Source organism: Centropristis striata, chromosome 6, assembly GCF_030273125.1.
Source record: "Centropristis striata isolate RG_2023a ecotype Rhode Island chromosome 6, C.striata_1.0, whole genome shotgun sequence".
Classification (NCBI taxonomy): domain Eukaryota; kingdom Metazoa; phylum Chordata; class Actinopteri; order Perciformes; family Serranidae; genus Centropristis; species Centropristis striata.
The window spans coordinates 40,976,406-41,002,875 of NC_081522.1; the positions used below are offsets into that span (position 1 = coordinate 40,976,406).

The following is a 26,470-nucleotide window of genomic DNA, read 5'->3' on the forward strand; positions in this document are numbered from 1 at the left end:
CCTCGAACAGAAAGCATTTTTGTCAAAACCATAATACCTATCATTGATCCGACTTCACTTTGAGCGTCCTGAGTTCTTCCTGAACGTCTACATATGTTTTTTTTTAAGAAAAATGAAAAAACAGCTTTGTTAGAGCAATCTCAAAAAACTGTTACATCTCCCTTTTTCAGAAATCTTGCTGCGTTTTTAATATGGGAGCCAATGAGGCTGTTGGTGGTGTTGGTGGCGCATCTGTGCGTCCTACGCCCAAACTATAACTCTGACAGCTTTACCAGAGGATTGTGAGGGAGAAGACTAATTTTCCTACGTTTCTATGTATAAATTATTTCTGTAGAGTGGAATTTGCGGCCTGGAGCGCAGTTTTCAAATTTATTTTTTGACAGTTTTTTCTCTCCCTCTACACTCTGGTGATGATGTCACACACTGTGACACGAACATTCCGTGCAATACACACCCATTATAATCTCAGAATTTCTCCAAAAATGATCATGGTCATTGAACAGGGATTGATAAAAAACTATATGACCTATCGAAACGTGGATTAATACACCGATACACAAGACTTGTGTCTACTGTTTAAAGTTTAAATGGAGTCTCTAGGTGAAACTATGCCGGAGAAGTAGATGTTTAAAAATCTCCAATTATTGTTCTTTTTCGCTCATTTTTTTTCAGCCGTCCCATTCACTTCAATGCAAAATTTTGGGCAGTTTTTCTGTAGAGAAAAGTAATAGCACACCGATCCCGATCAAACCGCACGTTTTGATATATAATTTGTCCTGTGAGTTGCAGGACCAGTGGCGGGACGAAATTTCCGGAAGAGGAAGAAAAAATCCACAGTATAACAGTAGTGCTTGGTGCGATTGCCCCGTGGCCCTAATTATAATAGTGTAAACCATTTCTACAACACTGTGACACTGTCACAGCTCTTCCCAAAGGGACTTTATGTTTGTTGTAAATAAGGGTGTTTTTTTCCCTTTTGCACAATGCTGTAAACAAATGAGAATTGCAAAGAGCATATGCAATAAAAATGCGTCAAAAATAGCGTCACCAAGATTGGACTTTTTATCATTGGAAAACATTTACAGAGTAAACTGTCATAATGAAAACATGACAGAGATATTTGACTATCTTGTTCATAAACATGGTGTCAGGACTTTGGATATAGACTGTACAGTAAAATATTACACTATATTAAAAAAAATGGTAAAATTAAAATGTCTGTTTCCAGTCACTAATTCCACTTCAGGTACATTCTAGAGGACCTCAGGTATCTTCTCACAAACTTACAGGACTTTTCGCTGTGGAAATTCATAATTGAGAATGGACTCAGCTGAGGAGACAGAGAAGTGTCCTGATGGACCTCAGAGGACTACATCCTCCATGAAAAGTGACGACACCATGAATATTAGTCCTGACCTGACACAGGAAGCTGCTCAGAGGTAAGTTAAGTTGTTTTTAAGGTTTTAAATGTCAGTTACAGTAATTGACTTAATTGTATTTTTATAAATTAAGTGTTGTTTGATGCACTCTGGTCAAAATTTAAAAGTGTCATTTATCTTTGCAGCTCAGTTGATTTTCCGGCCTCGACTTGTTTGTCCATGAAAAGTGACGACTCCATGGGTTTTCTTATTAACTTCAAAAAGGAAGCTGCTGAGAGGTAAGTAAATTATTTATTTGTCAGTCATTTTATTTCCCATATATTTTAGAATGTGTAACTGCCCTTCGGTCACTGCCTGATCCTTTTAATGTTTTATAAAGTAAAGGGCTTGACTTGATTGTAGAAATGTGGCTGTAGAGGTTCAAAGGTCGTCAATCAGCGACTCTAAACACTGTTATTTCTTTGTAAAATCTTTATTTGTCTTCGCAGCTCGGTTGATTTTGAGAGTGACAACTCCATGCATGTTCGTAAAAAGTTCAAAAAGGAAGATGCTGAGAGGTAGGCTCGTTTTTATTTGGATGTGTGACGTTGACTCTCAGCACTGAAGTCTTATTTCTTTATCTTTGCGATTGAACTGATAAAATCAAACTTGTGTCCATGAAAAGTGGTGATTCACCAAGAAATATTCTGAGTACATACATGGTGTGTTGTGTGTTTTGCAAAAAAACATTTCTCAATATTTATCTCAAGGGATGAACATGACTGTTCAGAATCCAGGGAGATGGATGGAAATGCCATATTTAAGGTAGGCTACATTTCTGATGTTTGGACATGCATAAAATAACAATATATTATATATTTATAGTATATAATTTTGGGGGGAGCATAAACTAACCTGGCTGTGAATGTACTGTATAAAAGCTTTACTTCTACTTTCTCTGTTGCAGCTGGTGGAAGAACACAGCGTGAACATTTTGCTAAGTGAGCTGAAAAAGTATAAAAAGATGCTCTTTCCACATCTGTCACAATCTGAGAGGGAAAAACAGGATGAAGATAAAACACAAGACACCAGCTGCAGTGACGGGGTGCTGAAGATCGCTCTGCATGTCCTGAAGGAAATGGGCCAAACAGAGCTCGCTAACAAACTGGAGAAAGGTAAGGAATACTCTGCAAGTTGTCGAGGGCCAGAGCAAATAAAACATGAGTGTACCGATTGTTTTAGTTCCCGGGTTAATACTTTACAACACTCTGTTTATGTTTTCTATGTACTACTAGAAATTTACGGTGAGCTTGATGTCTGCCAGCGCAAACTCCGACACAAACTGAAAAAGTTTGAGTACATTTATGAGGGAACTGCGCAGCACGGGACGCAGACACTTCTCAACAAGGTGTACACTGAGCTCTACATCACAGAGGGAGTCAGTGAGACGGTTAATAACGAACACGAGGTGAGGCAGATCGAGGCATCGATCAGAAGAAGTGCAGCTGAAGACAAGCCAATCAAATGTGAAGACATCTTCAAGCCCCTGCTCGGACAAGACCGGTGGATCAGGACCGCGCTGACCACAGGGATCGCTGGCATCGGAAAAACGATCTCCGTGCAGAAGTTTAATCTGGAATGGGCAGAGGGAAGAGTTAACCAGGACATCCAACTCCTTGTTAATCTTCCCTTTCGGGAGCTGAATCTGATGAAGGAGCGACGCTCCACACTGACGCAGCTTCTTCATCACTTTCTCCCAGAGGCGAAGGAATCAGGACTGTCAGATTTTGGCAAGTACAAGCTTGTGCTGATATTTGACGGGTTGGATGAGTGCCGGCTTCCCCTGGACTTTGTCCACAACGAGCCGTGCCGCAGCGCCTCAGAGCCGGCTTCAGTCGATGCTCTGTTGACGAATCTCTTCCAGGGGAACCTGCTGCCCTCTGCACACATCTGGATTACCTCCAGACCTGCAGCTGCACATCACATTCCCGTTGGTCTGGTTGACCGTGTGACAGAGATACGAGGGTTCAACGACCCCCAGAAGGAAGAGTACTTCAGGAAGAAGATCTCTGATCAAGACATGGCCATGGAAGTCATCACACATGTTAAGTCAACCAGGAGCCTCCATATCATGTGTCACATACCCGTGTTCAGCTGGATATCTGCCACCGTTCTGCAGAAGATCTTAGAAAAAATGGGAAGTAAGAAAATGGAGGAGAAAATGCCGAAAACTCTGACTGAAATGTACACAAGCTTCCTCCGATACAACTCCTTGATCAAAACACGGAAGTATGAAAAAGAGTCCCAGGTGAAAATAGACGAAGAGACGATCTTGAAGCTTGGAAAACTGGCCTTCGAGCACCTGCTGAAAGGCAACTTGATCTTCTATGAGAACGATCTGAATGAATGCAACATCAACATCACTGACGCTGCAGTATATTCAGGAGTTTTCACACAGATCTCAAAAAATGATGGTGGACTTCATCTGGAAAGGGTCTACTCCTTTGTGCATCTCAGCATTCAGGAGTTTCTTGCAGCGATGTACGTTTTTCACACGTTCATCTGCTTCAATCAGAACTTGCTGGAACCACAAGAGGCCATCACTGTCCGGGAGGCTCCCAGTGACGCCACCGACCTTCTCAAGAGTGCGGTGGATAAAGCTCTGCAGAGTGACAACGGACACCTGGACCTGTTCCTGCGTTTCCTTCTGGGGCTCACACAGACATCAAACCAGATGTTGCTGAGGAGAGTTCTGCCCACGATGAGGAGCAGCTCACCGAGAAACGAGGAGATTGCCAAGTACATCAAGGAGAAAATAAAGCAAAATCTCTCCCCAGAAAGATCCATCAACCTCTTCCACTGCCTCAGCGAGCTGAATGATCAGTCTCTTTTGGACGAAATCCAGAACTACCTTAGCTCAGGTCGTCTGTCAGAGACGCAGCTGTCTCCCTCACAGTGGTCCGCACTCGTCTTCATGTTGCTCACCTCAAAGGAAGAGTTGGACGAGTTTGACTTGAGGAAATATTCAAGATCAGAAGAAGGTCTTCTGAGACTGTTACCAGTGATCAAAGAATCCAGAGTAGTCTTGTGAGTAAAGAACATCTTCAATAAACAGCTAGCTAAATATGTAAATGTCATTACATTTTTTATTTCTTTATTATTTTAGGCTGAAAGAATGCAACCTCACAGAGAAATGCTGCAAAGCACTTGGAGCAGTTGTAAGCAATTCATGTGTGAAAGAGTTGGACCTGAGTGATAACGACCTGCAGGACTCGGGAGTGGAACTTCTGTCTGCTGGACTGGCGAGTCCAACATGTCAGCTGAAAAAACTGAGGTTTGTAGAGAAATACTGAAGTAGTCATCAAATGGTTGGTTCTAATCTATTTTTAGTGAATGAGATTTTATACTGGCGGAGGCCAGCACCCACTGGGAACGTGTTTGACGTTGTGCGGACACAGCTCTCATTTTGGTTATATAGGGACCGGATAGCTTGTAGTAACGAGCCCAGTACCCCATATTACCCCAGTACCCCCCAATAGACTCCCCAAGGGACACGGTTGTAGGCCTTCTCCAAGTCCACACATGTAGACTGGATGAGTAAACTCCCATGACCCCTCCAGAAATCTCGCAAGGGTAAAGAGCTGGTCCGCTGTTCCATGGCCAGGACGGAAGCCGCATTGTTCCTCCGATTCTGTTTGTGGTCTTCATGGACAGGATCTCAAGGCGCAGCTGGGGGGAGGAAGGGATCCGGTTTGGTGACCTTAGAATTGCAACTCTGCTTTTTGCAGATGATGTGGTTCTTTTGGCTTCATCAGACCGGGACCTCCAGCACTCTTTGGGGCGGTTTGCAGCCAAGTGCGAATCGGTTAGGATGAGAGTCAGCACCTCCAAGTCTGAGGCCATGGTTCTCTGCCTCAAGAGAAGGAGTTCCAGTATCTGGGGGTCTTTTTCAGCAGTGAGGGTAGAACGGAGCGTGAGATGGACAGGCGGTTTGGTGCAGCGTCAGCAGTGATGCGGGCGTTGTACCGGACCGTCGTGGTGAAGAAGGAGCTGAGCCTGAAGGCAAAGCTCTCGATTTACCGCTACATCTACGCTCCAACCCTCACCTATGGTCATGAGCTTTGGATGGTGACCGAAAGAACGAGATTGTGGATACAAGCGGCTAAAATGAGCTTTCTCCGTAGGGTGGCTGGGCTCAGCCTTAGAGATAGGGGGAGGAGCTCAGACATCTGGAGGAAGCTTGGGGTAGAGTCGCTGCTCCTTCTCCTCTAAAGGAGCCAGCTGAGGTGGTTTGGGTATCTGGTAAGGATCCTCCCGGGCGCCTCCCGTTAGAGGAGGTCCAGGTCCAACTGGTAGGAGGCCCCGGGGAAGACCCAGAACACAGTGGAGGGATTATATGTCTCTCCTGGCCTGGGAACACCTCGTGGTCCAGGAGGAGCTGGACATTGTGGCTCATGAGAGGGATGTGCCCTGCTTAGTCTGCTGCCCCCGCGACCCGGCCCCAGATAAGCGGAGGAAAATGGATGGATGGATGGACAGATTTTATACTGCATTTTGCAGATGATAATAAATTAGCTTAACTTTTGAAATTCAGGCTGCCGTTCTGTGGCATCACAGAGATTGGCTGTAACTCTCTGGCTTCAGCTCTGAGGAACAACCCAACCCACCTGAAGGAACTGGACCTGAGTCACAACCACCCAGGACAACCCGGGACGGAGCTGCTGTCCCGTTTACAAGAGGACACTGAATGCCTCACTGTCAGGTACAACCTTGAGATGCCCTGAGTTATATTTTCTGTAAACAAATCTAGCACTTTTTACATTTGAAATGTCATCTCTTCCCCCTAGTTTGAACGACAATGCAGAGTGCTACTTAAAATCTGCTCTGAGAAAATGTAAGTTTTTGTTTTTACAAACAAAGTGATGGCTATTTTAACAGACTGCCAAGCTGTCCATTTTAAACAGGATTATATGGGCAAAACTGAAAATGTCAACACCATTTATTAATGTTTCCGGTTTGTGTTTCATCAGATGCATGTGAGCTCACTTTGGATCCGAACACTGCACATTCACACCTGTCTTTGTCTGAAGACAACAAGAAAATGACGCGAATGGAAACAGCTCAGTCGTATCCTGACAACCCAGAGAGATTTACAGACTGGGGACAAGTTCTTTGTAAAGAGGGTCTGACTGCTCGGAGCTACTGGGAAGTAGAGTGGACTGGGGAAAAGACGGGTATAGGGGTAGCTTATAAAAGAATAGTTAGGGAAGCAAAAGGTAATGATTGTGTTCTCGGCCTCAATAATGTGTCCTGGAGTCTGCGCTACTGTCGCGACAAATACACGGCCTGGCACAATAGTGATGAATGCCAATGTGTCCCCTACTTCAACTCCAAAAGGGTGGGAGTGTTCTTAGACTGGTCAGCTGGCACTCTGTCCTTCTACGCTGTTTCAGCAAACGCCATGACGCATCTGCACACGTTCCACACTGAGTTCTCTGAGCCTGTCTATCCAGGATTCAGGCTGGGCTTTGCAGATATGTCATTAACTCTGTGCAGGCCAGAATACATTTAAATACCTAAACCATTCAGTGACCCCTCATTTACCAAGCACTGAAGCCATAAACCTTAAACCTGCATTCTTCCTAACGGCCAACAGGGGGCGACTCCACTGGCTGCTTAAAAGAAGACAGATTGTGTAGATGTCAGTCGGAAAATTAGCCTACTTCTCACTTAACTTATTACCTAAGCAAACACTTTGTTGATAAGTTCATGTTCTTAATTGACCGTTCTCACAACTCCTCCCTTGAGGGCCCCCGTCCAATTCTACCTTAGCAACCGTTACTAAGAGAAGAAGGTCCATCAGGCTTTGAGCTATGAGCAACAAGGTGAAACGGTCTGACACCAGGTACCCTCAGAGTTAGGAGTCATTTTCCCCCCATTTCGAAAACCCAAAAAGCAAGAGGAGCGTTGTTGGCTGTGGATTAAACCGTGTGGGAGAGCCCACTACCAACTTAATATCTCCAAGTTATGCTGCTAGTAGCTAGCAAACATGAGCTAACTAACGATTGTCTAGCGCTGTTAGATGAGACAACCCAAACTGGATTTAACAGCTATGGTTCCTGTCAACTAGTATGATTACTACTAGTGCAGAACTAGTCCAACAAAGTTATGTTAATGATACCGTCTGTAAAATTAGCATGCTAACATAATACAGGGCTTTACAGTGCTACATGTAGCACATGCTACAAAAAACAAACTGACCCCCTTGACCCCGGCGTGGATTCTGTTGGTTTTTTTCCTACAAACTTATTTTATACAAAATACCAAAACAAGTTAACGTACAGCCCTGTAAAGTATCAATGTTAAACATAACGTCCCAACAGGCCATTATGAACCTATTTTATGTTAATCTTTGTAGCATTTTGTGAATGGGCAGCCTACCTCACGGAGGTGAATCGCTAACTGTCGCTAACACATCGCCGGTCCGCTCCACGGCTGCTGACGGTCCTGGGAGCTTGATGGGCATAGCAACCATAATAAAGGGGGCGGAGCTTTGGAGAACGGTCAATTGTTAGTTTCAACTCAAGCCTTCTTCAATACAGCATGATGTTCATCTTGTAAGTTATGTTGTTTCAAATAAAATAAATAGAGCAGGGTTTAGGGCGTGGCTACTTTGTGATTGACAGGTTGCTACCACACCTTTGACCCTTTCACAGTGGGGTTTTTCCCTTTCACAAAGTTAGTTTAAACTTATAGGCTCCCTAAAACTGTCTTGTTCCACATTTGGTTACACAAAAAGAGACTTTAGAGAATTGGCTTCCAGTTTATTTAAATCTCCTTGCTAACCAAACTAGTTCTTAGTGTTACTAGTGTTAGAGATAACTTGGTGTTCTGTTTCTCAGCTCAACCCTCTTATCCAAATATGGTTACTTCTGGTTCCAAGAAACCAGTACCAACCAACCAATAGTGACGGACAAAATGTCTCATGTGGATGGAGACATAACACTCCCATCAGGATAAAAAGGTTTCATAGGATTCATCAGTCAGAAAATGAAGGTCAACTTTTATCCAAACCACAGAGTGTGGCTTCTGTCTGTATGGAAGCATCTGCTTTCTGTTTTTATCCACTAATTATAATAATAATAATATAATAATTAATTAAACACTTTCCTTTTAATTTGTCATCTGTCTGTAAATATATATACGTGTTTAAATAGACTAAATCAGGGCTGGAATAACTCCTCATTATGCAAACATTATGTGGAGAATGAAGGGATTACAGGTGGTTGTTGTTGAACATCCTTTTCATCTTTATCAACTAAATGTTTCTCTCTAGTTATTTTCTACCAGTTTTTTTTTTATCCTGGATGAGTTTTCTTGCCATTAGGTTTGTTTTTTATGTTCTAGTTTATAGTTTTTTATAGTTTTTATGCTTTGTGTCTATAACTGAGAAACACTTGTTTTACGATTTTGACCTTAAAGGTAAATCACACCAAATAACATGTTTTTGACTAACATTTATTTTCTGTCATGGCTTTACTTTTTCCTGTGCTTTAATTATTAATCATGGTATATTATAAAGCATTTCAGTTGATTGACAGGACCATGAGCATTGTTATGTAGAAGTTGAAGCCAAACAATGTAATAAATACATGATTCATGTTAAAACACTCCCAGTGTCCCAGTGTGTGTGTGTGTGTGAGCATGTTGGTTTTCATTACAATCTTTAATTCACTCATAAAATGAGAGTCTGAACTACAGAACAGCTCACTGCAGATTAAAAAAAAGCAATTCACTCGTGTTATAAATTATACATTGTTGCTTAACTGTGCAGTCTAAGTGTAGAAAACTTGATTCTGTTTCAAAACTGTGAATCAAAACTAAATAAATGTGTCTTGTTCTCACTCGTAAAAAAGAGATTAGTTAAAAATGAACCAGTTAGTTGGCAACAGGTGAGAAATGATTCGTAAACAGCCTCATGATTTGATTTTTGCAGAGATTTTTCTAATTTTGCAGTGTGCATTCAGCATTTTAATGCAATCTGTTGTATTAGCTGTTTTTTTGTGTGTTTTTGTAATTTTTTGTGTGTTTTGAGTGTGTTTTTATGAGGGTTTTTTGTATTTTTTGTGTTTTTCATGTTTTTATGTGTTTTTTGTATTTTTTGGTGTTTCTTGTAATTTTTTGTGGGTTTTTTTTATGTGTTTTTATTTCATTTTTTTAGTATTTTTTTGTGGTTTTCATGTGTTTTTTTATGTGTGTTTTTGTATTTTTTTGTGTTTTTTGTGTTCAAAATGTTAATCCAGTAAATCAAAATGAAAAAAAAAAAAAAAAATAGGTCACATAGGTGAGGTTGTGCTGAAAACAATGATACCAACACGTCATGGTGAAGATGTTTAAGCGGTTTATAAACAGGCAGAATGAAAAGGAGTCAAAAACCGACAAAATAGCCCCAAACTCCAAAGCTCCAAAGTCAAACATTGCTTCATAAGAATCCTGCTGTTTGACTTTGAGCTCAACTTTAATTAAACCAGCGTGAGACAAAGAGAAAATAAAGATTTCCTGTGTTGAGCTGCTAAATATTGCAGCTTTGGAGGGAAGGAGAAGTGAAAATGCATCAATATTATTGTGAATTTCGGGCTCCAAAAATAAAGAAGTGTTCCTCAAGTGTCCACTAGGTGGCAGCAGAGAACATGATAAAACTGGAGGTTTGATGGTTTCTGTCCCATTAAACACACAGAATGACTTCAGATCAGAGAGAGAAATGATAATAAAACAAATATTCAGTGACCTCTGACCTCTCACAGCCTTTACACTTGATATTGTCTCCACTTATTCATAACGATCTGCTTTTAATCGCTGTAGTCGTTCTGGATGTGGTTAAAAAATGAAAAAAGACCATCACATTTAGAAGGAAATCATAGAAAAAACTTCATGACAATATGTTGAAATAACAACAATGCACTGTAAAAAATAAAAATAAAAAACCTGTTGTTTTTACAGTAAAAACCAGCAGCTGTGGTTGTCAGAACTTTACCGTAATAAATACGGTGCAACTTTTTCTAATATTACGGTAAAATGATATTAGCACTGTTTCATGATTTCATGTTTAAGATTGTCATTTTATTCCATATTTTACTGTAAAAAATAAAGTTTTTTCATCAAAATAAAAGCTGTTCTGCCATATAATTGACAAGAAAATACTTTATAAATGCTGCATGAATTAATGATTTTACAGTATATTTCTGTTAGAGATATGCTGTTTAGTACATTTAACAGTTTAAAAAAAGCAAAAATGATGCGTGTATATATATTACAGTACATTTTTGCTACAAACACGGTGCCAGGGTATTTAACAGTGGAGTAATGTATTTAAAAAGATCAAAAATATGTTTAAAAAATACCTGTTTTGGCTGATATATACATTTAAAGGCTCTTCACATTAAATATTTAGTGGTTTTTTCCTGCAGGCGTTCTGGTGTAAACGGGTCTCGGTTTCTTTCTGCATTTTAAGAAGAATTTAGAGTCAGTTGATAAATAATGAGCACACAGACAGAAATTAAAATTAATTTTAATAAGTTTAGATGAGAAGAAACAGAAGGAAGATGAAGAGCAGCAGCTGATCCTCCTCACTGCTTCTGGTTCTGGATAGATTTCAGTTTGTTTTGGGGTTTTTGGTCCCAGATGGGCGGAGTTAACCTCAGAGGACCAATCAGAGCTGCCAGAAGTTTAAACGCTGTTTTTCCTCTGTGATGGTCTGACTGGTTCCCTCCAGACCTCTACTGGTTCACCTGCTGGTCCACCTGCTGGTCCACCTGCTGGTTCACCTGCTGGTTCACCTGCTGGTTCACCTGCTGGTTCACCTTCTGGTTCACGTTTGGCAAACAGACTCTTCAGATTATTTGTTGAGTGTTAAAAGAAGGAGAAGAAGAATAGCCAGGAGGCGGAGCTAAATAAATAGGACACGTCGGACAAAAGTACCACATTTTTTCCCACATGTTCTCCATCATCATAGGTTTATATTATTGATGGGAGCCACTTCATCAAGATTGTGGATCAGACTTGGCAGCCATATAAAGTCTATGAGAACCAATATATCTTTTAAGCCACTTAAAAACGTCTTTGTCATTTTGTATTTATTTATTTATTTGTAATTTTTTGGGTGTTTTTTGTAAGAAAAAAATGTATGTGTTCTCGGTGTATTTTTGTGTGTTTTAACTGTGTTTTTTTTGTAAATTTTTGTGTGTTTTTGGTGTGTTTTATGTGTGTTTTTGTCATTTTTGGGGTGTTTTTTGTAAAAAAAAAAAAAAAAAATGTATGTGTTTTCGGTGGGTTTTAAGTGGGTTTTTATGTTTTATGTGTATGTTTTATGTTTTTAAAAAAAAGTGTTTTTATGTGTGTTTTTTGAAATATTGCGTATGTGTTTTCGGTGTGTTTTTGTGTGTGTTTTTGTGTTGAAAATGTTGAACCAATATATCTTCTAAGCCACTCAGAAGGTCAATTGTAGTGTCAAAATCTACATTTTCTGTCTCAAAGAACCATTTAAAGCTGTTGAGAATATCACTGGATGATTATCTGAGATAATAGAAATGTTAATTTTCACCCAGACTGGTAGGAAACTCTCTTCAAGTGCTGCAGAATCCTGAGCTGAAAATGTTTGGAATCTAATAATTACGTAAACACATGACCAAAATGAACATTTCTAATTGATCAAATAATCATCTAGTGATATTCTCAACAGCTTTAAATGATTCTTTGACCCAGAAAATGTAGATTTTGACACTAAAATTGACCTTCTCAGTGGCTTAGAAGATATATTGGTTCTCATAGATTTTATATGGCTGCCATCTCTGATGTGGCTCCTACCAAAAATGTAAGCTTATGGTGATAGAGAACATGTGGAACAGATTTGGTGCTTTTGTCCAGCGTTTTGTCCCCTTTATTCTAAAATCAGGTCCTAGAAGGAGAAGAAACGGAGCCAGAACCACCAGAGTCCAGATCAAATCTCCTCCTGGTAGTTTCCAGGTTCTGGTTGATCTCCGTCTGATCAGAAACCTTTCTCAGAGTTTTTCTTCATGCAGCTCTTTAATTCAGAGTTCATGAGAAACATTGAGTCCATCAGAGTGAAACAGGACCTGATTGAGTCTCTGAGTCCAGCTGGATCTCTGAGGTCTCCTCTGCAGAAAAAAGAGAAGAAATCAGAGACAATAAAAACACAGCAGCAGCTCCACATGTCCATTAATTATATATTATCATCATATCATTATAAATAATCATTATATCATTATATAGAATCATTATATCATTATATAGAATCATTATATCATTATATATTATCATCATATCATTATATTAGAGTAACAGAAAAGTTATTTGTCTTGTCATAAATTGTGGCTGATATTATAAAGAAGTGGTTCTGTGATTTACAACAAGAGAACTTTTAATAGAAAAACATATTTTTCTCTTTTGGAAAAAAACATTCAATATAATGTTTTTATTATATTTCAAAGGCAGTTTAATGCTCAAAGTATGACAGTTTTACATGCAAAGATAAATGTTAACTTTAATGGAAACCCACACTATTAAAAAATGTGTTTTTATGGTAAAAACCAGCAGCTGTGGTTTCCAGAATAAATACGGTGCAACTTTTTATAATATTACGGTAAAATGATATTAGCACTGTGGTGACCAAAAAAAGACACAAAATGACCAAAAAAGACAAAATGACTAAAAAAAGACACATAATGACAAAATAAGACACAAAATGAACAAAATGCAACTTTTTATAATATTACGGTAAAATGATATTAACACTGTTGATTTCACGTTTAAGATTGAAATTTTATTCCATATTTTACTGTATAAATAAAAGATTTTTCCATCAAAAGAAACTCTGTTCTGCCATATAATTGACAGGAAAATACTTCATAAATGCTGCATAAATTAAAGATTTTACCATTAAATATGACAGTATATTTCTGTTAGAGATATGGTATTTAGTACATTTAACAGTGAGAAAAAGCATTTTTTGCAAAAAATAAAGGCAAAAATTACAGTGATGTCTTGTGTATATATTACAGTATATTTTTGTTGTAAACACGATGCTGCCAGAGTATTTTACAGTGGAGTATTTTTTATTTTATTTTTTAATCTGTAAAAAAAAAACACACATCCAGTCATTACAATGAGTAAAACACTGAATAAAACAGTTTCATGGTGAAAATCAGTGTTTCTCCAATGCAGTTCGGCACTTAATAATAATAATAATAATAATAATAATAATAATAATGAGTTTGAACATTGTTGAAAACCTGTTTTTATTTATGTGTTTATGGAGATTGAAGAGATTAATGTGTCATGAATTTTACATTAAAAGAAAGTGCATTTATTCTTATTTTATCTAACTTTTTTATCTACATATAACTCTGTGATGTAAAATCTTGTCAGAAAAGTGACTTTATAATTTAAATGATCAGGGAGAGAACTGTGATAAATAGAGGTAGAACTAGCAGCGGTCCAGAGGTTTCATTTAAAAGTCTTTGACAAAAGTTTAAATAAATCTATAAAAAAACTCCAACATCAACAAACTATTTGAGTGGTGAGAGAGAGTTAGAGCGTCTGGAGGCCAGAAAACCTTCACAGCAGCCACATTTATAAAGTAAATATACGGTGAATTATATTTAAAGATGCCTCATTTCTCACCTCCATTAATAATAATAATAATAACCACTAGAGTTGGTCAGGTCTTTCAGATCTCTCTGTCTAAAGTTCCATCATGAACTGTAGAAGACCTTAAACCCACCCAGAGTCCAGAGTCCAGAGAGCTGTAGTGAGTTTAATGAGCTGTAGTTGTCCAGTTGTTACCATAATGACATGTTGGGCTGCTGCTGCTGGTTTCAGCCCTCAAACCTTCATCGTTGTGGATTTTGTGCCGTCTGCTGCACTTGCAGAGCGCCTCAGGCCCATCGAGAGGCTCCAGAGCAGAAGTTACAGTTACTGTCTGCTGTTTAGAGCTTTAACCCATTAAAGGCAGGAAGCATTACTGCATTTCTACCATTAAAACCTGTTAGGCGCTGTTGTGTTATTCTACCATTAAAGAGGAAAGAGGATACGTTGTTTTGTAGTATTTGTAGTTTTTTTACACCTGTTTTCTGTCTCTTGGCCAATGAAATGCATCAGAATACATGTGGGAGTGTCGCAATGCATCATGGGACTTTTCCAGAACTTTGAAATCATCACCAAAAAAAGACACAAAAAGACACAAAATTACTAAAAAAAAGACACAACATGACTAAAAAAAGACACAAAATGACAAAAAAGAAACAAAATGACTAAAAAAAGACACAAAATGACCAAAAGAGACAAAAAATGACTAAAAAAAGACACAAAATGACCAAAAAAGACACAAAATGACCAGAAAAGACACAAAAAGACTTAAAAAAAGAAACAATATGACTAAAAAAAGACACAAAATGACCAAAAAAAGACACAAAATGACCAAAAAAGACACAAAATGACTAAAAAAGGCACAAAATGACCAAAAAAGACACCAAATGACTAAAAAAAGACACAAAATGACCAAAAAAGACACAAAATAACTAAAAAAAGACACAAAATGACCAAAAAGACACAAAATGACCAAAAAAAGACAAAAAGACACAAAATGACCAAGAAAAGACACAAAAAGACACAACATGACAAAAAAGAAACAAAATGACTAAAAAAAGAAACAAAGTGACTAAAAAAAGACACAAAATGACCAAAAAAAGACAAAAAGACACAAAATGACCAAGAAAAGACACAAAAAGACACAACATGACAAAAAAGAAACAAAATGACTAAAAAAAGACACAAAATGACCAAAAAAGACACAAAATGACCAAAAAAAGACAAAAAGACACAAAATGACCAAGAAAAGACACAAAAAGACACAACATGACAAAAAAGAAACAAAATGACAAAAAAAAGACACAAAATGACCAAAAAAGACACAAAAAGACTTAAAAAAAGAAACAAAATGACTAAAAAAAGACACAAAATGACCAAAAAAGACACAAAATGACCAAAAAAAGACACAAAATGATCAAAAAAGACACAAAATGAGAATACATGTGGGAGTGTTGCAATGCAACATGGGACTTTTCCAGAACTTTGGAATCATCACCAAAAAAAGGCACAAAAAGACCAAAAAAAGACACAAAATGACCAAAAAAAATACACAAAATGACTAAAAAAAAGACACAAAATGACTAAAAAAAGACAGCTTTTGGACGGGGGATTATCAGAAGGAGGGTTTGCTCCACCTGCTGGCAGGTGAGACGGTCGTTATCAGCCCGTTTAAAACTAACAGAATAAGAGACAGGAGGAGCTCAGCTACTTTACGTGTGCTTTAGATATATATATATATATATATATATATATTTAGATAGATATATTAGATATATAAATATATTAGCTTTAGAAACCTGTAAACTGAACATATTGTTAATGTCACATAACAGACGAGTGTGTCAGAGAGAATATGCTGCAGCGTCTCTGATAAAGTCATCAGCCTGTCCTCCTGTCCTCCATATGCTCAGACATCCAGGACTCGTATGTCCTCCAGGTTTCTGGTGTGTTTCAGCTCAGACTGTCAGTAGCTCGTCTCCATCACTGTGTTACCTGTTATTGAGGCGGCCTCTCGGCGCTGCTGCCGTTACCGGGGCCTCCTTCGTAGTCCAGCTGGCACAGGATCATGTTGTTCTTCAGGAAGAACTTGTCTCCCACGCAAAATCTGCAGAGAGAGAGAGAGAAATAAAGACATGGAGCCGGGTCTCTGTTCTGTGTCTGAGCTGGAGTGAATCATGGCGTCCCACAGGAGTTTTCAGACATATTTACTGCACCGCTATGATCATCAGAAAATTAATCTGGCATGATTGCCGATTGCTGATTAACTCTCCAAGTGATAAACAAAGTTTTTAACCCCTGGAGGTTTGAAGTGCAGTAAACTGCATGTGTGTGTGTGTGTGTGTGTGTCTTGTGTTGTTTATTGTGGTGTGTTATGTCTGATTTATTTTACTGTGGTTGTTTGTGGTAAATCCTACACACTGAACCTTTAATACAGAATATATTATATTATATATAGTATATTCTCAGACACAGACCTGGGCATTAGGCCCGTGTGAAGTTTCCTGGAAATTAGAAATCACTACAACCAAAGTACTTTTATTTATTTCACAAAATCTTTCTTTCACAAAAAGACAAAAAAAGACACAAAATGACTTAAAAAAAAGACACAAAAAGACTTAAAAGAAGAAACAAAATGACCAAAAAAAGACAAAAAAGGAAACAAAATGACCAAAAAAAGACAAAAAAGGAAACAAAATGACCAAAAAAAGACAGAAAAAGACTTAAAAAAAGAAACAAAATGACCAACAAAAGACACACAATGACCAACAAAAGACACAAAAGACAAAAAGACACAAAATTACTAAAAAAAAGACAAAAAAGACACAAAAAGACTTTAAAAAAGAAACAAAATGACCAAAAAAAGACACAAAATGACAAACAAAAGACACAAAAGACACAAAATGACAAACAAAAGACAAAAAAGACACAAAAAGTCTTAAAAAAAAGAAACAAAATGACCCACAACAGACACAAAATGACAGAAAAAGACACAAAATGACTGAAAAAAGACAAAAAAAAAGAGTAAAAAAAAGTACTTTTATTTTATTTTTTATGTGTGTGTGTTCCACAAAAAAAACTGAGTTACCTTGTTACCTCGTCAAAAACATGTTGCTTTTTGCATAAAGTCAATAAATTGCTAGTTTACTGCAACAAAAAACAACTTGATGGCCCTGTGGAATCTGTGATTCCAGTGCATGGCTGCAATGATTCCAGTGCATGGCCCTGTGGTTCCAGTGCATGGCTGCAGTGATTCCAGTGCATGGCTGCTGTGATTCCAGTGCATGGCTGCAGTGATTCCAGTGCATGGCCCTGTGGTTCCAGTGCATGGCTGCAGTGATTCCAGTGCATGGCTGCTGTGATTCCAGTGCATGGCTGCTGTGATTCCAGTGCATGGCTGCAGTGATTCCAGTGCATGGCCCTGTGATTCCATTGCATGGCTGCAGTGATTCCAGTGCATGGCTGCAGTGATCCCAGTGCATGGCCCTGTGATTCCAGTGCATGGCTGCAGTGATCCCAGTGCATGGCCCTGTGATTCCAGTGCATGGCTGCTGTGGTTCCAGTGCATGGCTGCTGTGATTCCAGTGCATGGCTGCAGTGATTCCAGTGCATGGCTGCAGTGATTCCAGTGCATGGCCCTGTGGTTCCAGTGCATGGCCCTGTGATTCCAGTGCATGGCCCTGTGATTCCAGTGCATGGCTGCTGTGATTCCAGTGCATGGCTGCAGTGATTCCAGTGCATGGCCCTGTGATTCCAGTGCATGGCTGCAGTGATTCCAGTGCATGGCCCTGTGATTCCAGTGCATGGCTGCAGTGATTCCAGTGCATGGCCCTGTGATTCCAGTGCATGGCTGCAGTGATTCCAGTGCATGGCTGCAGTGATTCCAGTGCATGGCTGCAGTGATTCCAGTGCATGGCCCTGTGATTCCAGTGCATGGCTGCAGTGATTCCAGTGCATGGCCCTGTGATTCCAGTGCATGGCTGCAGTGATTCCAGTGCATGGCTGCAGTGATTCCAGTGCATGTCCCTGTGATTCCAGTGCATGGCTGCAGTGATTCCAGTGCATGGCCCTGTGATTCCAGTGCATGGCTGCAGTGATTCCAGTGCATGGCTGCTGTGATTCCAGTGCATGGCTGCAGTGATTCCAGTGCATGGCTGCTGTGATTCCAGTGCATGGCTGCAGTGATTCCAGTGCATGGCTGCTGTGATCTGTGATTCCAGTGCATGGCTGCTGCTCTTACTAAATGACAGTCCAGTGAACCTGATCTCTGGCTAACTGCTGCCTGATCTTACCTCTGGCGGCAGAGCTGACAGGCGAAGCAGTCTAGATGGTAGACGTTGTCTCTGGCTCTCATCACCATCTCGAAGGCCGGGATCAGCTTACTGCAGGCGGCACAGTTCCCCGTTACCCCGAACAGCCTGAGAGAGAAGGGACAGACACACTTCAGATAGAGAAACACGCTCATAAAACCAGGACACGCCACCAACCACTTCAACAAGAACCTTTGTTACAGACACACATGTTCCTCGTGGAACAATCACTTGTTTTAAAGTGGTGAACTGCGTTTCCTTCAGATTATTGCTGCTGCAGCTAATGCACAGCTTACATCACAAAATGACCAAAAAAGACACAAAAAGACACAACATGACTAAAAAAAAGACACAAAATGACTAAAAAAGACACAAAATGACCAAAAAAGACACAAAAGACACAAATAGACCAAAAAAAGACACAAAATGACTTAAAAAGACACAAAATGGCCAAAAAAAGACAAAAAAGACACAAAAAGACCAAAAAAAGACACAAAATGACTAAAAAAAGACACAAAATGACCAAAAGAGACAAAAAAGACACAAAAAGACACAAAATGACTTTTAAGAAAAAGACACAAAATGACCAAAAAAAGACACAAAATGACCAAAAAAGACACAAAATGTCCAAAAAAAGACAAAAAGACACAAAATGAGAATACATGTGGGAGTGTCCAGTGCAACATGGGACTCAGATGTTCCTCGTGCACTTTTTGGAAACAATCACTTGTTTTAAAGTGGTGAACTGCGTTTCCTTCAGATTATTGCAGCTTATTGCTGCTGCAGCTAAGGCAGCTTACATCACATTATATGGGTTGTAATTAAGAGCAGCCACGCGGGAGGAAACATTCCCATCAGCCTGCTAGATTTGATTCTGAGGAGCAGAAAACATTCATGATATCTCCCACATGGCAGCAGATCACTGCAACCATCCAGAGACACAATCAAACTCTTGTTGGCAACTAAACGTACATTTATTACAATATTGACAGAAACAGCTAAGCTCATGTTAGACACCAGACTCTGCAGCATGCTGTGTTTAGAAGTCTTTAAGGCATTTTGGACATCAACATCAGGAAAGAAGAGATTAAATAATTATACCAATGTTTTAGTTTTAATAAACCAGCAGTCTGTAGTTCTCTGTGGTCCAAAAATAAAGAAGATTTAAAAAAGGTTCTGGCTCATTTCAAACACGGAAGAATCTTCTCGGCTTCATGCAGGAACCTGCAAAGGACTGAACAGGCCCCGCCTCTAACCCCGCCTACAGAGCTAACTGTTAGCCTGTTAGCACATACACACTGTACTGCTACAGAGCTAACTGTTAGCCTGTTAGCACATACACACTGTACTGCTACAGAGCAAACTGTTAGCCTGTTAGCACATACATACTGTACTGCTACAGAGCTAACTGTTAGCCTGTTAGCACATACACACTGTACTGATACAGAGCTAACTGTTAGCCTGTTAGCACATACATACTGTACTGCTACAGAGCTAACTGTTAGCCTGTTAGCACATACACACTGTACTGCTACAGAGCTAACTGTTAGCCTGTTAGCACATACACACTGTACTGCTACAGAGCTGACTGTTAGCCTGTTAGCACATACACACTGTACTGATACAGAGCTAACTGTTAGCCTGTTAGCACATACACACTGTACTGATACAGAGCTAACTGTTAGCCTGTTAGCACATACACACTGTACCGATACAGAGCTAACTGTTAGCCTGTTAGCACATACACACTGTACTGATACAGAGCTAACTGTTAGCCTGTTAGCACATACACACTGTACTGCAACAGAGCTAACTGTTAGCCTGTTAGCACATACACACTGTACTGCTACAGAGCTAACTGTTAGCCTCAGTTTTTCAATGCAATGATTCAAATTGAACAATACAAATTCAAATGATGTGATTCAAATTCAGGTTTTAATGCAATTATTCAAGTTCAGTAATACAAATTCAAATATAAATAATTCAAATTCAATTTCTGATGGCACATATTTCAGCCCATATTTTAGTGACTAAACTCAAATAAATGGTTTTGTTGCCCTAATATCACCGTTTAAAGCATTAACGTGTTTATAACAGCGGTTGTGAGGATTGGGCATCACGTGTCATATTTTGTAGAATATTATACAAATTGTGCTGCAAATGTTCCTTAGAAAATCACAGCGTTGTCTCTTAAATCGATCAAACCACCATGTTCCACCATAAAGCTGGATTACTGCTTTATATCTCTTCTGATGCAGAAAACCTCAAATGCTTCACTTGTTGTGAACCGTGAGAGTTTCCAAGTCTGAAAACGTTCACAGCTGGGAGGACTGTTGCTTTATCAGCTGCTGGAAAATGGAGATTGGCTGATATGAAAATGTCAAACTTATATGAAAATGTCACTTACTCTGAGTGGCTGATGGATGTTTTTTGGCTCGTGGGACATTACAGGAAGAACTTGAGTGATTGTGAACTCACAATGTATGTGACACGGTTTGAACTGTGTCCTCAGAATACCTGAGAACAAACCCGTGTTGTTTGTAAAGACTCTGGGAATCAGGTCTGACCAGCTGCAGATTGCTTCACCTCTCATTCACCTCTAACAGAAGGAACAAACGCTCCCTGAGAGCCTGACACACATTAAGATAAGTTGCTGATTTCCATATTCCATTAGAGGCCGAATAGAAAAGGAGGTTTGGGAGGAACAGCTATGAAAAACCACATCCAGAAAAAAAAAAAACAGGAGGAAAAAGCGGCGAGCGTGTCTCCCAGAGCTTCGGACGACAAATGAAAAAAAAGCTCCATCAAACGAGTGACCAACAGGAACAAAAGCGAGTCGTAATGAAGTGAATGTTCAGATCTAATGAGCCTGAGTCTTAAACAGGCACCTGGTGGGGTTTTTCCTTCTCCTTAACGAGGCTACGCAGCTCAATGCTAATTCTCTACTAATGGTCCAATTAAAAGAAATCACATGGTTTTAATCCTGCTCTTCAAAGGCTTTCGCTCTGCACCCTCGCAATGATGAGGAAAACAGGAGGCAATCTCGCCAATTTAACTGTCAAAAGGGGTTTTGGTCTCTTAAGTGCAGCGCGGCTAATGAGAGACTTAGCTCCAACCAAATCCAGCTGGATCCTACATGAGACTAACACATGAGCTCAGCAATGTGGCGGAGATATCAGGAGTTCCCCTGCTGACCCGACACCACGTACACGGCCTTATTTCAGCCCGGTGAACTCTCACAGGGGCCGTTCCAGTCCAGGCTGCAGCTTTATTAACATTATATATATCAAGATTCACCGTCACAACACTGGAAGTCTCTTTAAAATGCACATATTCATAAAGTGGTTGCTGCAGGTCGAGTTCAGAAGGAGCTTAAAACATTTCTCTGGATCTGGAGTGTTTGGAACCAGTGCTTTCTAGTCAGCTGTTATAATAAAGGAAGCATTTGTAATATGATGTCAAGTTGTTGGCTGCTTTACTTTTTGTAGGCTCATCACAGTCTCTCTTTGTCTCATTATTGTCTCATTTGGAGATGACAATGAGCCATTAACAAGATAAATGCTTTAAGTCTCAAATAAGACTCCTGTGGCTGTAGTCTAAATTATTTCTCCTAGTGAATTTTAGGAGAAACAAAAAATAAATGAATGAGAAATATTTGAAACTTGAATCAACCTTTTGTCTCCTCAGATGCAAAAGAGAAAGCCTTGAGCAGTAAAATTTTCCTCTGGGTTGAACCTCCTGTCCTGTTACATGGCACTTATTATTATTATTATTATTATTATTATTACATGGCAGGTTCTGTCTGTATATCTACAGCTGACACTTCACTGAGTGTTTCCTTCACTAGGAGAATGAGCTGAAAGCAATATTTGGTCCAAAGTTAAGAAATATGTAGCTGGAGACAGTTTAGCTTAGCTTAGTTTAGCTTAGCATATCTTAGCTTAGCATAAAGACTGGACACAAGGGGAAACGGCTAAACTGGCTCTCTCCAGAGGAAACTAAATGTGCCCAGCAGCTCCTCTAATGCTCACTAATTAGCTGCTAATCTTGTTTGTTTAGAGACTGTTGGAAGTTATTGTTTCCTTAAAGAGGAGACAGACGGAGCCAAGCTAGCTGTTTTACCTCTGTTCACAGTCTGGTGTTGCTAAGCTAAGCTAACTGGCTAAGCTAAGCTAAGCTAACTGGCTGCTGGATACAGTTTAATCTAGTCTAGTCTAACTCTTGGGTTCGGACTAGACACTGTAAACTAGTTCATTATGATCCTTTCTACTGTGAATTTTTGATCCATGAAGGTTTACTGAATTTCCCCTCGGGGATGAATAAAGTAATTTTGATTTGATTTTGATTGATTGTTTTATATTTGAAAAACTTTCTTCCAGCAGAGAAAAAGTGAGTCTGTGGAGGAGAAACGTTATGTTCATATTCAAACAGAGGAAGAACTGGAATGCTAGAATAAATGTTGTTGTAACTTTACAGAAGTCTCTTTTAAAGTGGCCGTCTGTTAGCGAACAACAGTGGATAGAAACCTTCTGGGATTTGTTGTGTAGTAAAGAAACTTTCTGTAACAGAGAAAAAACAGTCATCCACGTTTAGAAAGCTCACTGAGAGCTGCTGCCTCGTTGTTTTCATGCATTTTTCTATTTGTTTATCTGTAAATTATAAATCTGCACTTTCTCCTTATTTAGTTTTTGCTGGGTTTTTTTTTAATGCAGGGGTCTCAATTTACTCAAATTACCTGGGGGCCGCTGGAGGCAGTATCAAATTACTAAAAAAAGACACAAAATGACTGAAAAAACACTAAATTAACTTAAAAAAAGAAACAAAATGACCCAAAAAAGACACAAAATTAGTAAAAAAAGACACAAAAATATTTTAAAAAGACACAAAATTAGTAAAAAAGACACAAAAATATAAAAAAAAAAAAACACAATTATTTTTAAAAAAAAGACTCAAAATTACCAAAAAAGTAATTAAAGGGACCTTCCACACACAACACGGCAAAATGCCATTCACATAAAACTCACATTAAACTTTCATATCAAGGTGGGGGCCACAAAATATCGTCACGAGGGCCGCAATTGGCCCGCGGGCCGCCAGTTTGAGACCCCTGTTTTAATGGGAGCTCTTATTCCCCCCACAGTTTCTCTGATAAGCTTCATTATCAGACTGTTTTATCTTGAGTGGATCTTCAGACCCTTTAACCCCTGCTGTTTCCTGTCCCAGCCCTGATGCACCTGCAGCAGCTCACCTCAGGTAGTCCCTGCGGCACAGGATGAGGTTGGCCCGGGTGTAGAGGCTGGAGCCCACGCGACCCAGCCGGCAGTCGCAGCAGGCACACTTGAGACAGTCCTCGTGCCAGAACCGGTCCAGAGCCTGCAGCATGAAGCGGTCCCGGATCTTCCCGTTGCAGCCGGCGCAGCCCCGAGGCTTCTCTCTGGACTGGAGGGACACCAGGGACACACCTGAGCCAACAACAGGTAACACAGGGACAGAGATCAGGGACACACCTGAGCCAACAACAGGTAACACAGGGACAGAGACAGCTGTTAGAGACCAGGGACACACCTGAGCCAACAACAGGTAACATAGGGACAGAGATCAGGGACACGTGGAGAGCAAAGAATCCTGATTATCATTCTCTATGCAGACGATACAGTCATTTATCGTTCATCTCCTTCACTAGTTCAGACCCTTCAATACCTGCAATCTGCTTTCGATGTGGTTCAATCCCATCTAGCTGAACTCAGGTTGGTATTGAATGCGGAAAAAATCAAAACTTATGATCTCTTCAAATGGTAAAGACTTGACATCCAATTTGCCAAAGATAACGACAGTACAAGGTGATGTAATTGTACGGGTCACAGCTTATAAATACTTATGGATCACCATTGATCAGAAGCTGATCAATCAGAGCCTGAAGAAGTTGGACTGTGTTTATCATTATGCTCTAAATTTCATTACTGGTTTGGGAAATCGTACACATTATTGTACTCTGTATGCCACGACTGAAATGTGTCTCATTGGTTATTTTTTTTTATCTCTCATTGGTTAGTTTTTATCTCTCATTGGTTAGTTTTTATCTCTCATTGGTTAGTTTTTATCTCTCATTGGTTAGTTTTTATCTCTCATTGGTTAGTTTTTATCTGTCATTGGTTAGTTTTTATCTCTCATTAGTTAGTTTTTATCTCATTGGTTAGTTTTTATCTCTCATTGGTTAGTTTTTATCTCATTGGTTAGTTTTTATGCTGCTTTCTTGGCCAGGTCTCTCTTGGGAAAGAGATTTTTTAATCTCAATGAGACTTTTACCTGGTTAAATAAAGGATATAACAACTGAATTTATGAGAATATTGAAACAATAAAAGATGTCCTTAATACAGAGAGTTTTATATATAGATATCACAGGCAATAACGTAGTGAAGAACTATTAAATATCCAGTAAATGTGTTCTCAGATATCATAAAACACAATTTATAATGGGCACAAACTAACTCAAACAACTAGAATCATGTGTAAAGGTTCACCTGGAACCCAAATGTTACTTCAGATTAATTCATTAACAGCATTCATTCAGCTTTCTGTCTGATATGATGAACGTTTAGTATGAGGATGTGCTTTATAATGAATTATAGGCCAATATTAAATTAATTGATGCTTTGAAGGCAAAAAAAAAAATTGCATTGCCAATGAATAAGAGGTTATAAAATACAATATTTGGCCGATTTAACTTTCAGTGTAAACCTTCTGTCCGATACAAACACGTCTTATTTCAGTGCAAAATCGGTTCACAATTCACATAGTAAAGGTCTTTTTTTAGTCTAACTCATAAATTCACGACAAAAATCAGTTGTTATATCGGTACGCAGAGAAAAATCTGTATCGATATTCTCAAAAAACCCATATCTGTCATATCTGTCGTTATTGAGATAAAGTGTTTAAAGCCATCATAAAGTCATTATTAGCTGCATAATTTACTAAACTTCAAGCTCCTTTAAAAAAAACAATGAAACAGACTGAAGTTTGGCATGAGAATCTCTATCTGAATGTTTTCCTCCCCGGTCCTCCTTTATATAAAAACCAACTGACAAAAAATAAGAAATAAATCACTAGAATTAAGCAAAATACATGCTGGAAACAAGTCAAATTATCTGCCAGTGCAGTAAATAGATTTTTCTTTGTAAGAATTCTTTAAATAAGTAAAAATATCTAGAAACTGGAAAACCAATGATGTCATAAAATAATAAAAATATACTTTTTTTTTTTTTTAGCAATTGTGGCTTGAAAAGCCCGACTGTAGTAACATTAAAATAAGCCAGAAATACTTGAAACGAGCATGTTTTGGTGATAGAAAATGCTTTTGAAATAACATTTAAACTCCATGCAACTAAAACTCTCAACTGGAGCCAATATTTGAGGTAAAAACTCACCATATTCAACAGTTAAACAGCTTGAAAAGCATGAAAAAGCTCACAATGTCAATCCTAAAAACAAGTCTTTACACAAGACTGAAATCCCTGTGAAGAGGTTATTCACTCATTTAGTTACAAAAAGACACATGTTGTTAAAATAAGCACATAAAGCTATGGTCAGTAGGTAAATTATACTCAGAACAAGATAATTAAGATACTATTGATAGATAGAAGAAGAAAATACTTGGTAAGCTTCATGTTTTTTGCAGTGTATGAATATATATAAACCTCCTTTCCCTGTTTAGTGTATCATAGTGTGTGTACTTACTCTCCTCCTTGTCCAACACCATCCTCCTTTCTGGAAACAACAATCCAACAACAGGAGAAGCTCCAGATAACACACACACACACACACACACACACACACACACACACGCACACACACACACACACACACACACACACCGAGGCTCAAACTTCAGCTCCTCATTCCTCCGCAGCAGAGAGCCAAGAGAAACAGCCTCTGAGTCGCTTCAAAAATAAAGAAGAGTAATATAAAAATAGTCCGTCGGGTCGCTGGATGATGAACAGAAACAGAATCTCCGGGTCGCCACGAGAAACGTCCTCAGATCATCAGTGTGTGTGTGTGTGTGTGTGTGTGTGTGTTATCTCAGCTGATGTCAGTGCAGAAGCATTTGTGTTTCTGCAGGCTGCGGCTGTTCTGATGAGGAGC

The 26,470-nt window shown here is 39.2% G+C and overlaps 2 protein-coding genes across 2 annotated transcripts; one reads left to right on the top strand and one right to left on the bottom strand.

Annotated features, from left to right (window-relative positions):
- Positions 1-1,320: 1,320 nt before the first annotated feature.
- On the top strand, positions 1,321-12,402 carry LOC131973744 (NLR family CARD domain-containing protein 3-like). The gene is made up of 12 exons (XM_059335805.1): positions 1,321-1,439; positions 1,565-1,657; positions 1,868-1,936; positions 2,129-2,183; positions 2,326-2,533; positions 2,654-4,445; positions 4,525-4,692; positions 5,953-6,120; positions 6,206-6,252; positions 6,389-6,914; positions 11,131-11,230; positions 12,310-12,402. The coding sequence occupies exons 1-12, from the start codon at positions 1,321-1,323 to the stop codon at positions 12,400-12,402; spliced, it is 3,438 nt and encodes a 1,145-aa protein (XP_059191788.1).
- On the bottom strand, positions 12,173-26,133 carry LOC131973403 (rhombotin-1-like). Its single transcript, XM_059335385.1, has 5 exons — positions 26,066-26,133; positions 23,580-23,793; positions 18,314-18,439; positions 16,017-16,128; positions 12,173-12,532 (listed from the first exon to the last, which is right to left on the bottom strand). Exons 1-4 carry the CDS (start codon positions 26,085-26,087, stop codon positions 16,020-16,022), a joined length of 471 nt encoding a protein of 156 aa, XP_059191368.1. The 5' UTR covers positions 26,088-26,133; the 3' UTR covers positions 12,173-12,532; positions 16,017-16,019.
- Between the last annotated feature and the right edge of the window lie 337 nt (positions 26,134-26,470).

Excerpts from the sequence above, each read along its gene's own strand:
- LOC131973403 (XM_059335385.1), bottom strand. The coding sequence starts at position 26,087 with ATGGTGTTGGACAAGGAGGAGA. Across the intron at positions 23,794-26,065 it reads GGTGTTGGACAAGGAGGAGA|GTGTGTCCCTGGTGTCCCTC; the intron begins GTAAGTACACAC and ends TTGTTGGCTCAG. Across the intron at positions 18,440-23,579 it reads TGCCGCAGGGACTACCTGAG|GCTGTTCGGGGTAACGGGGA; the intron begins GTGAGCTGCTGC and ends CTTCTCTCTCAG.
- LOC131973744 (XM_059335805.1), top strand. The coding sequence starts at position 1,321 with ATGGACTCAGCTGAGGAGACAGAGAAGTGTCCTGATGGACCTCAGAGG. Across the intron at positions 1,937-2,128 it reads AAAAAGGAAGATGCTGAGAG|GGATGAACATGACTGTTCAG; the intron begins GTAGGCTCGTTT and ends ATTTATCTCAAG. Across the intron at positions 6,915-11,130 it reads ATGTCATTAACTCTGTGCAG|ACCTCTACTGGTTCACCTGC; the intron begins GCCAGAATACAT and ends GGTTCCCTCCAG.